At 62.5% G+C, this 16,079-nt stretch overlaps 4 protein-coding genes across 4 annotated transcripts in view; 2 read left to right on the top strand and 2 right to left on the bottom strand.

Annotated features, from left to right (window-relative positions):
• Window positions 1-1,617, bottom strand: part of EMIHUDRAFT_231054 (hypothetical protein) — a gene marked incomplete at both ends in the record, with an annotated part of 4,065 nt that extends 2,448 nt beyond the window's left edge. The window contains one exon of the mRNA XM_005784676.1: window positions 1,228-1,617. Within this exon, the coding sequence (XP_005784733.1) occupies window positions 1,228-1,617 (390 nt within the window). The remainder of the gene's footprint in view (window positions 1-1,227) is intronic.
• A 1,487-nt stretch (window positions 1,618-3,104) lies between these two features.
• On the top strand, window positions 3,105-5,074 carry EMIHUDRAFT_442013 (hypothetical protein). Its single transcript, XM_005784675.1, has 6 exons — window positions 3,105-3,534; window positions 3,608-3,690; window positions 3,826-3,917; window positions 3,988-4,211; window positions 4,426-4,520; window positions 4,920-5,074. Exons 1-6 carry the CDS (start codon window positions 3,139-3,141, stop codon window positions 4,996-4,998), a joined length of 969 nt encoding a protein of 322 aa, XP_005784732.1. The 5' UTR covers window positions 3,105-3,138; the 3' UTR covers window positions 4,999-5,074.
• Window positions 5,075-7,714: 2,640 nt separating this feature from the next.
• Window positions 7,715-8,507, top strand: EMIHUDRAFT_72091 (hypothetical protein; the record flags this gene model as incomplete). Its single annotated transcript, XM_005784674.1, has 2 exons — window positions 7,715-7,913; window positions 8,176-8,507. Coding segments are annotated over 2 exons (531 nt in total), but the record flags the coding sequence as incomplete, so codon positions are not given.
• A 1,827-nt stretch (window positions 8,508-10,334) lies between these two features.
• Window positions 10,335-10,743, bottom strand: EMIHUDRAFT_314236 (hypothetical protein; the record flags this gene model as incomplete). Its single annotated transcript, XM_005784673.1, has 2 exons — window positions 10,335-10,585; window positions 10,629-10,743. The coding sequence occupies 2 exons, from the start codon at window positions 10,741-10,743 to the stop codon at window positions 10,335-10,337; spliced, it is 366 nt and encodes a 121-aa protein (XP_005784730.1).
• Window positions 10,744-16,079: the final 5,336 nt, after the last annotated feature.

The raw sequence follows: 16,079 nt of genomic DNA, 5'->3' as shown, positions 1-16,079 counted from the left end.
CCTGGGAGATATGGGGAGATGTGGGGAGATACGGGGAGATATGGGGAGATATGGGAGATGTGGGGAGATACGGGGAGATATGGGGAGACATGGGGAGATATGGGGAGAAATAGGCAGATGTGGGGAGATATGGGGAGATGCGGGGAGACATGGGGAGATATGGGAGATGTGGGGAGATGTGGGGAGATACGGGGAGATATGGGGAGATATGGGAGATGTGGGGAGATACGGGGAGATGTGGGGAGATATGGGAGATGTGGGGAGATGTGCGGTGAAATAGGGAGATGTGGGGAGATATGGGGAGATATGGGGAGATGCACCGGCTCGCTCCTCCGAGGCGCGCGGGTACCGTGGGGGTAGGGGAGGGGAGCGAGCTCTAGAGATGCTGAGAGAAGAGAGAGAGCTAGGGGAGGGGTTCGGGTACCGTGGGGGTAGGGGAGGGGAGCGAGCTCTAGAGATGCTGAGAGAAGAGAGAGAGAGCTAGGGGAGGGGTTCGGGTACCGTGGGGGTAGGGGAGGGGAGCGAGCGCTAGAGATGCTGAGAGAAGAGAGAGAGAGCTAGGGGAGGGGTTCGGGTACCGTGGGGGTATGGGCACCGGCTCGCTCATGCGAGGAGCGCCCGGCCGCTGCAGCGTCTCGTACAGCCCCTCGAGAGAGCCTGCGTTGTGGGTGCGCCGGCGGGAGGGGCTGGGATGCGGGGAGTGTAGAGCGGTCTCCTGCTGCGACTAGTAACGGTGGAGATATGGGGAGATGTGGGGAGATCACGCGTGCGGCGCAGTGTGTTAGGCGCGCAATCTCGTGCAATCTCGCGCAATCTCGTGCAATCTCGCGCAATCTCGTGGTTGTTCTTCTCGGCGCGCGGGCCCATGTCGCAGTACTCGAGAACGAGGTGCAGGCAGCCCTAAAAAAGAAAAACGCCCGTGCGGACAGGGAGGGAGGGAGGGAGGGAGGGAGAGAGAGGGAGGGAGGGAGGGAGGGAGGGAGAGAGAGGGTTTGCCGTTGCAGAATCGGGACACCTCGTGGCGGAAGTGTCTCGAAAGTGTCTCGGAGATGTCTCGGGGGTGTCTCGGGGGTGTCTCGGAGGTGTCTCGGAGGTGTCTCGGAGGTGTCTCGGAGGTGTCTCGGGGGTGTCTCGGAGGTGTCTCGGAGGTGTCTCGGAGGTGTCTCGGAGGTGTCTCGGAGGTGTCTCGGAGGTGTCTCGGAGGTGTCTCGGAAGGTATCGGTACACCTCGTGGTGAAAGGCGTCGTAGAATGCGACGAGGTGGTCGGACCGGGCGGCGAAGACGGTGCGCACCTCGTTGAGCACCATCTGGCGGCTCTCGCGGTCCTGCTCCGCGTTGGACTGCAGCACTTTGACGGCGACCGGCTTGCCGGTCGGTCGGTGAACCATCAGGTACACCTTTGAGGACATGCCCCGGCCCAGCTGGCGCTGCATCACGAGGTCCTGCAGCCGTAGGTGCGGGTCGTGCTCTCCGAGCTGCAGCGGCGATTGCGTGATCCCGTTGCGGCCGATCACAAAGTTGTCGAGCGCGAGCGAGCCGGTGTCCGACATCTGCACCGAGTTTTGCCGCTCGAGCGACATGGCGAGCGGCCGCAGGTTCGGCTTCTTGAGAGGCATGGCCGCCACCAAGCCAAGGGGCGAGCCACCCACCCGCCGCGGCAGTGCACGAGCGACCCTTGCGGCGGCGGCTTGTTTCGCGCACAGATTTCACCGTATCAGATACAGATTTCACAGGTTCTCGAGGTTCTCGAGGTGGATATCCTTTGGCCGCGTTGGGTAGCGAGGATTGGTGTAACCCGAGCCACGGAGGCGTGTTTTCTGACGGCCGACCGTCAGTGCACGGAGTTGCCCCTTCTCCGACTGCCCCGGCTAGTTCCCGAGGTCGTCGGGTGTGACCCCTTCGTAGATTTCACAGACCTTGAGCACTTGAGCACTGGATAGCGAGGGTCGGTTCCGCATGGTACGGGACAGACCTTGTCATTTTGAGCTTAGCCTTCGATGTTATGAAACAAACGCAAGGCGGACATGGCATATCGCTCTCGGGCCCACAGACATCCCGCACACCCGCCGCCCCCCCGCGCGCGCCCCACCCCGGCCGGGCGGGAGAAAGGGGAGTGACAGTTTGGGACGGCAACAGAACGAGTATGTTGAGTCCTGGCTCAACAACGCAGGGTAAATGTAAGCCGGATGGCTCACAGGCCACCTCTTGCGCCCCGACTGACCGATCTACCGCACTGGCCACTTCCGCCCCCTTGCTCCCAACCCATCCACCTCGCCTCGGGCCGCGCCGCGCAATTTCGGGCGATCTCGCGCTATCTCGCGGGCGATCTCGGGGCCGCGCCGCGCTATCTCGGGCGATCTCGGAGCGTCGCTCGCGCGGCGTCACACTTGCTCAAAAAAGGAAGGGCCTGGTTGGAGCCACGGCGGCTCACGTGCTCGCTCGGTTGCTTCTCGCCGCCTCGCTCTGCGCCACTTGGGCCGGTGAGGCGGCGCCCCGCGCGGCCTTGTTATTTTAGCACTTGAGCACTTGATATGATTCGGCGTAGATAGGACGAGTCAGGACGCTGGACGGCGCTCGCCGGACGCCGGCTCGCCGGCCCAACGCCGAGCGGAAGTGTGACGTGAATTGTCAACTGCACTCGAGGGACGAGGCACCGCCCGCCCCATTCATCAAGGCACAAGAGCTCTACCCCAGGCCAGGGCGAGAAACGCAAACCCAACTACAAAGGGGCGCAGATGTCGGCTCCGCTAGCGCCGGAGTTCGTCCTAGGAGCCCCACGCCTCGCGTATGTATATCCGTGCTCCTTGAGCAGCACCCCGAGGCTAAATCCAGGCGTCTTCTTCGCTGTTTGTTCACAGCACGCCACTAGGGAACCTACGGCTCTTAACTAGCTGTATATAGTCGCGATCTGCCGGCGTGCGTATGAGCTCACTAGCTAGAGCTCACACTAGAGGCCGTCATCGCATTCGCCTTCCTGGGACCCAGCGCTGACTTCTGACTGTCGTTGCGGTCTATCCCTTTCTCGACTGTCTGTGCTTGTGCGTCTTGGGTCCGGAGTTGTGCGTTTATGTGAATCGTGCGGTGGGCTAAATCGCTCTTACAACATATATGGCGCCTAAGGGCCCTCTCAGCGACAAATGCCGACCGACGCGCTCGAGGACTTGATGCACCAGAAGGCGCACGCCCAGAAGAGCCGCGCAAAGGCTCGCCGGTCCAAGCACCACCGCGGCGGCGTGCCTCCGGAGCCGGCGGACGCTCCTGTCCTTCGGACGGCGTGGTCGACTCGACTGGTTCCGCACAACGAGTTCATGGGCCCTTGGGAGCGGTGCCACGCGACGCTGGTCAACGATGCGCGCGCGTACCGGGCGACGGGCCGGCCACAGATCGCTCTGCTCGGCGACAGCATCACCGAGAGCTGGCGCGGCACGGGTCTGTGCCGCAAGCTCGGCCGGTGCCAGGGCGTGCCGGGGGTGCTGCAAGCGACGCTGGGCGCGCGGTGGCCGCAGCCGACTGTCCTCGGCATCGCGGCGGACCAGCACCCAGCCACCTCCTCTTCATATCCTCTGACCAGGTGGCGCTGAATGAGCTATCCGTTCGTAGGCGGACCACACCCAGCACCTGCTCTGGCGGCTGGCCGACGGCGAGGAAGTGTGTCGGAAGTGTGTCGGAAGTGTCTCGGAAGTGTCTAGGCGGGCTGGCCGACGGCGAGCTAGGAAGTGTCTCGGAAGTGTGTCGGAAGTGTGTCGGAAGTGTCTAGGCGGCTGGCCGACGGCGAGCTAGGAAGTGTCTCGGAAGTGTGTGGGAACTGTCTCGGAAGTGTCTAGGCGGCTGGCCGACGGCGAGCTGAGTCCGGCGATGGCGTCGGACCCGCAGCTGGCGTTTGTGGTGCTCATCGGAACAAACAACCTCGGCCGCGGCCACACACTCCGAGGAGGTGGCCGCCCAGCGCACTTTCTTTTCCGGCCACGTGCTTTCTTCTCCTACAGGCCACACGCCCGAAGAGACGGTCGCGGGCGTGGTCGCCGTCGCGGGCACCCTCCTCAACCAAACACAGGGCAGGGTGCTGCTGAACGCGCTGCTGCCGCGCGGCGACGGAAACAAGCGCAAGAAGGCGGCGCCAGTCGTTGGCAGCGCTGCCGACGGAAGCCCGGTCCGCTCCTTCTCCCCGTTGATCACCAAGGTCAACGCTGGCCTTCGATCGTGGGCGGAGGCGGACACCTTCCGCCGCGTCGGGACGCGCGGTATTTCTTTTGTCGCACCATAGTTCTTCTTCACTGCAGGCGGACGCGCCTCGCCGCATCGGGACGCGCCGTGTCTTTTTTGTTGCCCACCGTTCCGTCCCACACTGCAGGCGGACGCGTCTCTGGCCGCGGCCGCGCGATTTCTTCTTTTACTTTTCGCCCACACTGTCTTGGTGTCTCCAGGCGGACGCGGCGCGCCGCGTCGGGTTCGTCGATTGCGGCGGCCCGTTTCGGCGCGGGGAGCACTACGTGCAGCGCGAGCTGATGCCAGACTCACTGCGCCCCAGCCTAGATGTCGAACCGAGATGGCAGGGAAGGGAAGGGAAGGGGAGGGAAACTTCTCCGCGCACACGAGGTGGTGGGGCAGGGGGGAGGGGGGGTGGGGGGGGGGGGGCGTCCCTCGCAACTCCGCGTCTACTAGATGGCGGACGACGGAACGCGTGCACGGCTTGAGGGAGGGAAAGTCTCTTTAGCTGTGTTTCGCCGTATTCTACCGCATTGCCGTATTCCGTGCAACCGCCGTACCACCGTAATCAGCTCGCTTTCGCCTTATTCCGCTGTATTCCGCTCTCCTCGCTCTCTGCGCAGGCCTCGTATTTGCACGGAGCGAACTCACGGCACGAGACCGTGTTGCTCTTGCTGTTCACGCCCTGACCTTCGGTGCTTCACCACCGCAGGCACCCCAATCGAAAGGGGCACGAGCTGTGGGCGAGCTGCCTGACCGCGGCGCTGCTGGATCACTTTCCGGGCATGTGACGGATACACCGATACAGACCCCTCTGCCCTACAAAGAGGCCAACGGACCCACCAGAAATTTCTTTTCTTGAAATTCTTTTTCGAAGAAAAGGGTGGGAGACCTCCCGCGCGGGGCACGCTCAAGTACACATGCAACGACGCGCGGTGTGCGCACGCAGCACCCTCTTCGTCTCCCCTCTGCCTCAACCCTTCCCAATCTAGGACCCCAGCGCTGGCCGCCCGCCAGCTGGCCGGCGCGCGCGAGAGAGAGCCAGCGCCGGCGCCGCACGTGCCAGCGGCGAATGGCGCCTTGCCGGACGTGGTCTGCGGCTCGCGGCGCCAGTTCGGGCGGCGGCCGCGGCCGTTTGCCTTGCCAGACTTGCGCCTGCCCTTTGCCTTGCCAAACTTGGGGTTGTTGCGGCAGCGCATGGCCTTGCGCCGGCACTTCCCCGAGCGCCGCGACTGCAAGTCCGCCCACTTCTCCCGTTGCTCGGCAATGAGATCGAGCGCGGCCTTCGCCTTCTTCAGCCGCCCCTCCCAGTGCTCGCGCTCCTTGGCGGCCTCGGCCTCAGCCTGCCCCGCGCCCGCGACCGCGCCAAGGGGCTTGGGCGCCACGGGCGCAATGCCGCCGGAGGTGGGGACTCCCGGCGACGGCGACTTCTCGCCGTCGGCGGGCGTAGCCTGGTAGCTGACGCTCTCGCCCAGCCGGCGGACTGCAGCCTCGACGCCGTCCACGTAGCCCGGTCCGGAGCTGCTGCGGGCCGACGCGGGCCCGCTCTTCCCCGCCGCCATCGGCGTGGGCAGGCCCGGGTAGCAGGTGGTGTCCTGCAAGCGCGATAGGGGCACACGGGAAGGGAGATTATTACCGGTGGGAGAGCGAGGAGAGTGCCAGGAGAGAATGCTGCGGCGCGCTCACCACCCCTTCCGGCGTGTTGGAAACGGTCTTGGCCGGCTTCTCGACCTCCTTGGCAGCCTCCTCGGCGACGGCCTCCTCGGCGACGGCCTCCTCGGCGACGGGCGCCTCCTGGGAGGCGGACACCTCGGCGGCGGCGGGCTTGATGGTCGCCTCCTCGGTGGCGGACTCCTCGGCGACGGCGGGCTCCTCGAAGGCGGCCTCCTCGGCGACGGACTTGGTGGAGGACTCCTCGGCGACGACGGCCTCCGCGGAGGCGGCATCCTCGGCGGCGGGGGCCTCCTCGGTGGCGGCGGACTTGGTGGCGGCCTCCTCGGCGGCGCACTCCTCGGCGGCGCACTCCTCGGCGGCGGTCTCCTCGGCGGCGGCGGACTTGGCGGCGGCCTCCTCGGTGGCGGCCTCCTCGGTGGCGGCCTCCTCCTTCACGGCCACCTTCTTGCGCGCCAGCAGCCCGCGCGAGACGCGCTGCATGATCTTCGCAGCGCGCGGCTCCGCCAACCCGATCTCGACGCTGGTCAGAAACACCGGCTTGGAGGCGTAGAAGCTGTCCTCCACGACCATTGACCGGTCGGCCCGCTCCTGCATGGTAGGGGTACACGGGAGAGAGATTAATACGGGTGGGTGGAAAGCAAGGAGTGCCAGGAGAGAACGCTGCGGCGCGCTCACCGTTGGGTCGGGCGTGTTGGAAACGGTCTTGGCCGGCTTCTCGACCTCCTTGGCAGCCTCCTCGGCGACGGCCTCCTCGGCGACGGGCGCCTCCTCGGCGACTGCCTCCGCGGCGGCGGACACCTCGGCGGCGGCGGACTTGATGGTCGCCTCCTCGGTGGCGGACTCCTCGGTGGCAGACTCGGCGGCGGCGGACTTGGTGGCGGACTGTGCCTCCTCGGCGACTGCCTCCGCGGTGGCGGACTCCTCGGCGGCGGCGGACTTGGCGGCGGCCTCCTCGGTGGCGGACTCCTCGGCGACGACGGCCTCCTCGGTGGCGGTGGACTTGGTGGTCGCCTCCTCGGCGGCGGACTCCTCGGCGACGACGGCCTCGTCGGAGGCGGCTTCCCCGGCGACGGCCTCCTCCTTCACGACGACGTCGTCGTTGACGCCGCACGCCTGCGTGAGGGAGAAACGTAAATGTAAATGTTTGGAGACGGGGACACCGCAGGGACAATGCCGATCCTGGCGTGCGCGTGCGCACCTCAGCTCCGAGCGAAGGCGGCAGCGTCAGGCTCGCGCGGCGGCGCTGATACCACTCCTCATACTCTGCACTGGAAGCGAAGTAGCCACCGACCTTGACGGAAGCCGTTCGCCCGAGCTCGGTCTGAACCTGGGCCCCCTCCGCGAAACAAAAGCTTATTGGCACCTTTGCGAGGCTCCGATGGAACACGTGGGGGTTGTCGAACCAGACCCCCTTTGTTGATCTCACAACCAAGAAAGCCGACTCGCCCTCGCTCTCATTGAAGTCGACCATGTAGCGCCTCTCTCGGCGCGCGTCCTGCAGAGCACATAAAAGCAACCATAAAAGCAACCATCAAATATGAATTAATAAGATTGAGGCGCCCAGTACAGCGCTGCAGCTGCTGCACCAACTTCTGCAGATTGCGCATTCTTACTATCGACTACTGCATATCACGCTAGTACGGTCGATTACTGCAGACTACTGACTGCGGACTACTGCTGCGGACTACTGCGCATTGTTACTGTCGACTGAAGCTGATTACACGCTATTACTGCATGTTATCAATTAAAACTAATGACTATTGATTATTAAGAGGCGCCCAGTACAGCGCTACAGCTGCTGCACCAATTTGTGCGACTACCACTGCGCATTATTATTACTGTCGGCTGCTGCTGATTAAAGGCTGTTACTGTGGACTACTGCATGCTATCAATTACACATTAATGACCGTTGATTATTATGAGGCGCCCAGTACAGCGCAGCTGCTCACCAACTACTGCGACTACTGCTGCGATATACTCCAGCGGACTACTGCGCATTATTACTGTCGGCTGCTGATTATACGCTGTTACTGTGGACTATTGCATGCTATCAATTACATATTAATGACCATTGATTATTATGAGTCGCCCAGTACAGCGCTGCAGCTGTTGCACCAACTTGTGCGACTACTGCTGCAGACTGCGCATTGTTACTGTCGACTACTGCGGATTTCACGCTAGTACGGTCGATTACTGCAGACTGCGGACTACTGCTGCGGACTACTGCGCATTGTTACTGAAGCTGATTACACGCAAATGACTATTATTAAGAGGCGCCCAGTACAGCGCTACAGCTGCTGCACCAATTTGTGCGACTACCACTGCGCATTATTATTACTGTCGGCTGCTGATTATACGCTGTTACTGGCGCCCAGTACAGCGCAGCTGCTGCACCAACTACTGCGACTACTGCTGCGATATACTCCAGCGGACTACTGCGCATTATTACTGTCGGCTGCTGATTATACGCTGTTACTGTGGACTATTGCATGCTATCAATTACATATTAATGACCATTGATTATTATGAGTCGCCCAGTACAGCGCTGCAGCTGTTGCACCAACTTGTGCGACTACTGCTGCAGACTGCGCATTGTTACTGTCGACTACTGCGGATTTCACGCTAGTACGGTCGATTACTGCAGATAAACGACTGCGGACTGAGTACTATGATGATCTCGGGGAAGCTCTCAGGCAATGATCAGGTTGAAGAGGCCAGCCAGCGCCATCTTGGTACTTAGAAGTCACAGGCGCACGAGACGTACCACGTGTGATCGGCTGAGAATGAGTGCCTGTAGAAATTAGCCATCGGCACGAGCATGGAGTGCATGAATGTGAGTAACTACCACAGCCGAAGTTTGTGAACGAGTGAGAATGAATGACTAAGTAATTAATGGGTGAGAACGAATGATTAAGTAGGAAGTAGTCATAGGCGCACGAGCGTGGAGGGCGCAACCTGTCAATGACGAGTGAAATTGAATGACATCTACCACAGCCGCGGCTTTTGAATGAGTGAGAATGAATGATTAAGTAGTAATTAGTCATAGGCGCCCTGTTACTGAGAATGGCTAACTGCCACAGACTTGACACGTGTGACTAAATTGTGATTAGTCCCTAATAGTAACCACGAGACGGGAGAGCGTTCCGCGTTAATGAGTGAGGGCGTATTTACGCAATCCTGTGTCGGTCTCGGCTGGGATCTCGGGTAGATCTCGGAACCTCTGCGCGCGCAGCGGCAGCGCAGCGGAAGGAACACGCCTACGCGATCACAACCGTGTGAAAGAGAGTCAAAGAAGATGTCCTTTGTTTATGAGGGATCATGCGGGCTATGAAGGCATATGAGAAAATCTCGGGCAATCTCGGGCGACCTCGCCTAAAAAGACAGAAAGAAATCAACGCGCCCGCGTGCCGCAGCAGGAGAGGAGACTGGGCTTCTTGACTTGACCGGGAAGGTTCGAGCCTGAGAGAGTAGAGCCGCGCCTACGGGCAACACGCCGCGGCGTTAGTGTCGCGACGACCGGCACACTCTCTCGTGTCCTCGGCGCTCGGACTGGAGCCGGGCAGCGATTGGCAAGCGAGCGGGCTGCGTCGCTCTCTCGCCGGAAAAGAGTGGGGGCTATCGGGCGGGTTTGCTCGGTGTATGGGTGGGAAACGAGCTGCAGCGGCCGCGTCTCGCGGCTCCCCGATGGCAGCAGCCTCACCTGCGAACGGGAGGTGGCAGGCATTGTGAGGCCGAGAGGGGCGTAGCAGATTACGCTCGCGAAGCGCATCGCATGGTGGGAGCGGAGAGGGAGCGGCGGGTTGCGCGAGCGAGATGCGTCGCGCCGCTCGGGCGTGCAGCTCGCCGCGGCCATATGTGCGTCGATACGGCGGGGCCAGCGCGAGCGGAACGGGAAAGGCGAGGGTTGGACCTGTGGGCCGTCGGCGACGTCGAGGGGAATGTGACGCGCGCTTTTGGATGTCTATATGAAGAGGAGACCGAGATAGCCAGCCGAACGCCCCGCCTCGATCAAAAAGAGCGCCTTCGGCACTACTCTCTCGAGGTCTCGCGGATCTTATAAATCAGCCGAACGGTATTTGTATTCAGCGGGGCACGCGCGGAACGGAATACGTGCCGACTGTGTATAACACTCGTGTCCTGCTGTCAAAAGCTCAAGAGTCAAGACAGGGACGTAGAGCTCTACATGCAAGTACTCGCTTAGTGTGGGTAAACCATAGTACCGTATACGGTACTATGAACAGAGAAGCCCATAAAAAGTCGCCGCGGCAGTCCACGCCGAGCCGGCCTGCTGCCGGCTCGCACGGCAGCCTTTTCCTCTCGACCAGCCTCAACTTCCGTACAGTCAACATTTTGTCGCTGCGTGCTCGTGGCGAGCTGTGGCGGCGGTCGAAGTTGGCCCAGATTCGACGACGAGCGCCGGACGATAGTACCGCCTCTGTTCGCCCTGTGCATGTCAGGCCAGGCTGCAGCAGGGCACTACCATCGTGCTGCCCTGCTGCAGCCTGACCTTACCCACTGTGCACAGCCGCCAGAGCACCACCACCGCCCGGCATCGTGTCACGGCGAGCTCCTTCTGCGCCCGCTCGCGAGGCTCTCGCGCTGGCACACTTTGGCCATCTGCTGCTCGCGTTCGGCGAGCTCTTCTCCGCAATCCTGCCACGGTGCCGCCACCACACACCTTCTGGCCGGCCTGAGCCGCGCGGACTCGCCGGCGGGGGCAACGTGTCGACCTCTCTCTCTGGTGCACCACGGGCCGCGACGGCCTGCGAGCAGCTGGCGCGAGGAGGCAGTGTGCCGGCACAGTCGAGCCGGAGCATCGGGTTCTTGATGCTTGTGGGGTCGAGTTTGACCTTATGTGGCATAATATGCAACAATAAGGCTATGCTATCTCCCGGCTTTTTGAGACATGATCCCTCAAAGTCGAATTATGGTTTACTGGTGTGGTGGTGACCATAGTACCGTCTGTCTTGTTTGCGTTTCTTCCAACGAATACTTTAAAGTCTTGACAATCACTAAGCTGCTTATGTGGCACCGCAGAGGCTCCCTTGGGGATGCCTGAGGCCACCCCAACCACTCACCAAGCCTTCCGTGGACGAATTCAAACCTACTTTTATGGTTTACCCACACTAAGCGAGTACTCCTCAATGTGTGTGTCTCGCGCCTTGCGGGGGGGAGCGGAAAGGAGGAACCTCTTCCCAAGAGCACCACTCTTGGAGCGCCGCCACTACCACCCAGAGCGCTGCAAGCAGCGCCGGGCAATGACGGCTTACCGCCCACCCAGCCCCCCCTCGGCACACCCCGGCAGCCAATGTGTGACGGCTCGAACCCGCTAAGCCATCCCGCTAGCGGGATGGCCCGCCACTCGAACCCGCAAGCGGGTGTACGAACCGCGAGCGGCTCGCACTCGTGACACGCAGGCGTCCGACAGACGGCGCCGGGGCTAGGCGACCGAAGAGGAACTACGGCAAGAACCGCACCACCTTGTGATTTTTGGGTCAAAATCGTCCCGATTTCATAATGTTCGTTCGTACGTGCATCCGCGGCGCCCAGCACGGTGCCAGCGGCTCCCATACCTCTAAGAGGCCACCCACCTCCGTATAGACCCTTATATCCGCGGTTTACGCCCAATAGAGGCAGCTGCAAGAGGGCCCGGACGGGCACTGCGGCACACACTGCTCGCTGCTCGGCCATGCGGTAGCGTCTGGTGATGCCGCCCCTGCGCGGGCGGGGGCGTCTCGCTCGGCAGCAACTGCGCCGCGCCGCGCAGGTTCGAGGGTCGCGGTGGGTGGGTGCACCGGAAGACGTAGCGGTCGAGAAAGCGCGCAGCGACCGCTACGTCTCGAGGATGGAGCCGTCGCGCGGACCCGACCGGCCGACCGGCAGGAGAAGCAGGCGCCGGAGGGCGCGGGAGGCAGCGGCGACACCTCGGGCCAGAAGCGCGAGCCCTAGGCTGGTGAGGGGGCCCGCTCATGGGTAAACGGCTCTGGGACTTAGCTAAATCGCGCATCGAAATCGCGACGATTTTGCCAGGGCACCGTCACAAGGTGACCACCCGCTGACGAGCGCTCGCGGAACTGGTCCGCGGCCCCCGCCAGGGGCGTGCGCGAGACAGGGCTCGAAGCCCTTTTCTGTGAGCAGGGATTCCCTCCCGGCGGGGGTTGTGGCGGAGAGCCGGCATTGGAATCGCCGGCCCCCACCCAGGGGGTGCCCCTGCCAGGCGCCGCAAGCGGTGCCCGACAGGGGCGGGTGCCCCCACCCCGAGGGGTGGGGGCCGGGGTCGGGGCCCAAAGTGATTCGGCCTCTCGCCTCGGCTCAAATTTTCTCTTCGGCTCGCTCCGCTCGCTTCTGTGCGCAAGAGCCGGGCCTCGCACGCCTGACGCCGGCGGCTCCTGGCCCTACTCTATGCAGAGAACCCATGACACACTCGCGTAATATGCTGTCGCCCACCGCTCGCATCATGCACTCAGCACGCACTCAGCATGTAAGTGGCCTGCCGTGCTCTTCATCCTCAGCCAGCTCTCGCAGCCACCTCGGCCGTATTGAGCGGCGGCGGATTGAGGGGCTGGATGTGTCTTTGGGGGAGCGCCAGGATGCGCGACGGTCTGCTCGTGGCCCGCCCGGTAGGAGGCCAGACCAGACGGGCTCGTCCCACTGACGCGTCAGCATACGCTTTGCTGCAATGACCGCATCTGGCGTTGCGGCGGCCACAGACCGTCTGGCAATGTGCGGCAAGCGGCGGCGGTATTGCGGCGGACATGTGGCGCTGCAGCGGCACCGTGGGCTCGAGAGAGCCCCGCCAGTGTCAAACTGGCATACGATACCATCACACAAGATAGCAGACGAGAACGGGGACTCGGGCGCCTGGGGGCGCGAGGGTCCGACACACGAGTTATACGCGCCCGGACGGACGTAACGATCCGGCCACATCGCGTCACGTTCCACACCTTACGGTGGGAGTTATTCTATGTCGGTTCCTCTCCTCGCGTTGTTGGATAACCTACATAGCCGCTGCGCGGCTATCTCCGAATAGCATATGCGCCGAGTGCGCACACTGGGCCCACATAGATGTGACCCGCCCACTCGAGCGCGGCGCCCGGATGCTAGTGCTTGAGAAGACACCACAAACGCGGCACGGCCCGTTTTGGATGTCTGCGGAGATTCTGTCTTAGCACACACAGTGAGTCATTCGGAGTAATTCGATGGCCAGAGTGCGATTGTGTGTGTGCGGGAGTTGGTCTGTCCACACACACACACACACACACACACACACACACACACACACACACACACACACACACACACACACACACACACACCGCTCACCCACGCGCAACGAGCCTTGCACTTTGAATGCCGTGGGGCTCCTGCCCGTGTCCGGGTGTGGAGATGCGAGGGTTGCCCCCCCTTGCCCCACCACCTCGTGTGTGTGGAGAAGTTTACCGGGTTGTTGCACGAGTATATGGGACACGATGTCTCAAATATGAGGGGTTTTGACTCCTACCGGCTCCTGACGCTATCCCTGGCAGCTCTAATGACCAGGATCAGTAGTGCTATAATAGAGGGTGCCCATACTAGCGCAGGAGCTGCCACACTCGCCCGGACCGTCCCCTTCTGGGTCCGGTTCCGCAGCCCGAGAGCCGACAGCGGGGCCGTGCCGCGGGTGCCTACTGCCGAGTGCCACAAACACTGCGCCGTCCCGCCATCACCTACAGGCTGTCTTGTGTGATGGTTGGGATGTCCAAACGCCACCATCTTGGCTCATGCGACCTCAAACCCGCGAGCTGTATGGGTGGTCCTGACATCGACAGACGCCCGAGGACCACGGTGAAGCTGAGCTGGAACGAGTCGACAAGTCTCGTCTGAGCCCGTGGCGGTCGCCGGCTGAGTCGCTGTGCACGGACCGGTACCTCAGGCGTCACCTCCGCAGCCTCAGGTCTCACACTCCATCACCTCCGCCGGGACGCCGTCGGTGGCACGCTCGGCGGCGAGTTTGTTGCAGCCCCACAGCGAGCGCGGCGTCGAGCCTAATCGGTCTGGTCGGTCGGCCGCACTCCCTGGGTGCCAGGGAGTGCGGCCGACACGCGAGCGGTGCTTCCTGGCAGCGCGCGCCGGCTGTGGGGCTGCAACAAACTCGAGACACGCTTTTTTGGGACATTTTCGACGCTTTTGTCCCATATACTCGTGCAACAACCCTACCTTACCTTACCTTACCTTGTCGGGACCGACGGGAGGGAGGGGCAGGCTGCTCACCCACGTGCACCGGGCCAGTGCTTGCACTTTGAATGCCGTGGGGCTCCTGCCCGTGTCCGGGTGTGGAGATGCGAGGGTCGCCCCCCCTGCCCCACCACTTTGTGTGTGTGGAGAAATTTACCTTAGACCTTACTTTACCTTACCTTATGCCGCCAGCTCCGTCTGGGTCACGGGTCTGCCCAAAACATTCAAACGCCAGGGTCGTAGTAAACAAGAAAGCTGGATGCCCATGTGCATCTAATCACGACTCCGCTTCGGGCCTCTCTCCGCCGCGATCTCGCGCCGTTGACACCAGAGCAGGCTCAGCAGCGCGCAGGCGCACAGCAACGCAGTCAACAACGGTGTTGCTCCTATTGTGGCGGCCCATGCTGTCAAGAGCCGGAGCGACGCGTCATCTGCTGGTGGTGGCGATGATAGCACCACGGGTAGTGTCCTCTGCTGGCGCGCGACTCTGAACTCTGTGAGCGCAGCCGTCATGTTGCGCTCAGCTATGCTGAAGGCTCGCATGCGAGTAAGAAGATCCTCGAGTTCGCCGAGCCCGCTGTCCGCCATGGCGACGGACACCTTGATGGAAAAGCCGTGCCGAGCCGAGTCGTCTGGCGGAAAGCGAGCGAGCTGTGCTCCACGCCGACTCGCGCGAAATAGTGCTTTGTTTGGTCTGTCACTTTCTTTTTATTTTGAGAGCGCCTTCGTTGTTAATAGTACAAACTTTCTTTTTTCTACGGTATTAGGCGGCGAAATTCTTTGCTGCTCACCGGCCGTCCCTTATCTCTCTTCGCCTGTGTTGAAGTGCCAGTGCGCGCCAGTCCCGTGCGCAGTGTCGTCGTGCGAGGGCACCGGGGATCAGTTTCCACTCCTCTGAGGCTGCCGATCACCTAAACGCACCGTGTGTCGACGGGCGACACGTGTGTGGAACCGGGCTCAAAAAAGCGCATTTGACCGTGACCGCTGTTCTTCACCTTCCGTGTGTGTATCGCGCGCCTTGCGGGGCGGGGCGCGGAAAAGAGGAACCTCTTAGCGCCATCGCCACGGTGCTGCATGCAGCGCCGGGCGACGACGGCGTACCGCCTCCCGGTCCCCCTCGGCACACCTCCGCTGCTCAATGTTTGACGGCTCGAACCCGTGAAGCTTCCCCGTGCGCGGGTTACCCCGCACACGGGTCAGCCTGCCAGCCACGTATCCACGCAAGCGTGGTCCGCGTGCATGGCTTCCTACATACACACATGTATGACCGTGCGGGTTTCTTGAACTATGTTGTTCGGCCGCGCGCGGTTGGCATTGTGACGAAGGGTGCGCGCGGCCGCGGCGCGCCCGCCATGGTTTGGCGCGGCGCGCCTACCAGCGGCAAATGTCGAGGCACGGGAACGCTTACCCGGGGTCATCCTCTCACTGAGCCTGGTCGTCGGCGCCGCGATGCCACGGCGGCGCATTCGACGTCGTCGGCGCGCTGCCCCGCGTTGAGCCCCGCCGCTCGTAGCGACGGCCGCAGGTCGGCCCGGTGCAGCGCGCCCTGGCCGCAGACTGAAGAACGGCCACGAGGGGTGTGTGATGTGCGGAGCGGGGTGTGAGGGGGCAGCGTCTTTGTGTGTGCGCGCGCGCGCGCGCGCGCCGCTGCCGCTCGTGGCTTGAACTGCCCGCGCTGTCCCTGCCTTGTGTGCGAGAGAGGAAGATGGGAGGTCGGCCTTGAGAGCTTACGGGGGGTTCCCCGCGCCAGAAGCTCTGCCTCTCTTCTCGAAGATTGAAGTGAGGGATAGGGGCGGGGATCCTCCCTCTCCATGCCGTCGATGCCGGGGTTCAACCAATCCGGAGAGGTCCTTACCATTCCTCCATACACACTACCCGGCTTCATCGGCGGGCGTCTGGGAGTGTGTCGTCAACTGGCCGGTGGTCTTTCAGTGTGGTGGGGTGGGTTTCGTGACCGTTCATCGTCGATGCCGCCTTACTTACC

This window comes from Emiliania huxleyi (assembly GCF_000372725.1).
Source record: "Emiliania huxleyi CCMP1516 chromosome Unknown EMIHUscaffold_169, whole genome shotgun sequence".
Taxonomy (NCBI): domain Eukaryota; phylum Haptophyta; order Isochrysidales; family Noelaerhabdaceae; genus Emiliania; species Emiliania huxleyi.
Note: the sequence above shows the minus strand (reverse complement) of the source record. Positions and strands in the feature narration are given on the sequence as shown.

Coding starts and splice junctions, on each gene's coding strand:
- EMIHUDRAFT_442013 (XM_005784675.1), top strand. CDS start 3,139: ATGCCGACCGACGCGCTCGAGGACTTGATGCACCAGAAGGCGCACGCC. Junction 3,691..3,825: donor AGTGTCTCGGAAGTGTCTAG/GCGGGCTGGCCG, acceptor GGAAGTGTCTAG/GCGGCTGGCCGACGGCGAGC. Junction 3,918..3,987: donor AACAAACAACCTCGGCCGCG/GCCACACACTCC, acceptor CTTCTCCTACAG/GCCACACGCCCGAAGAGACG.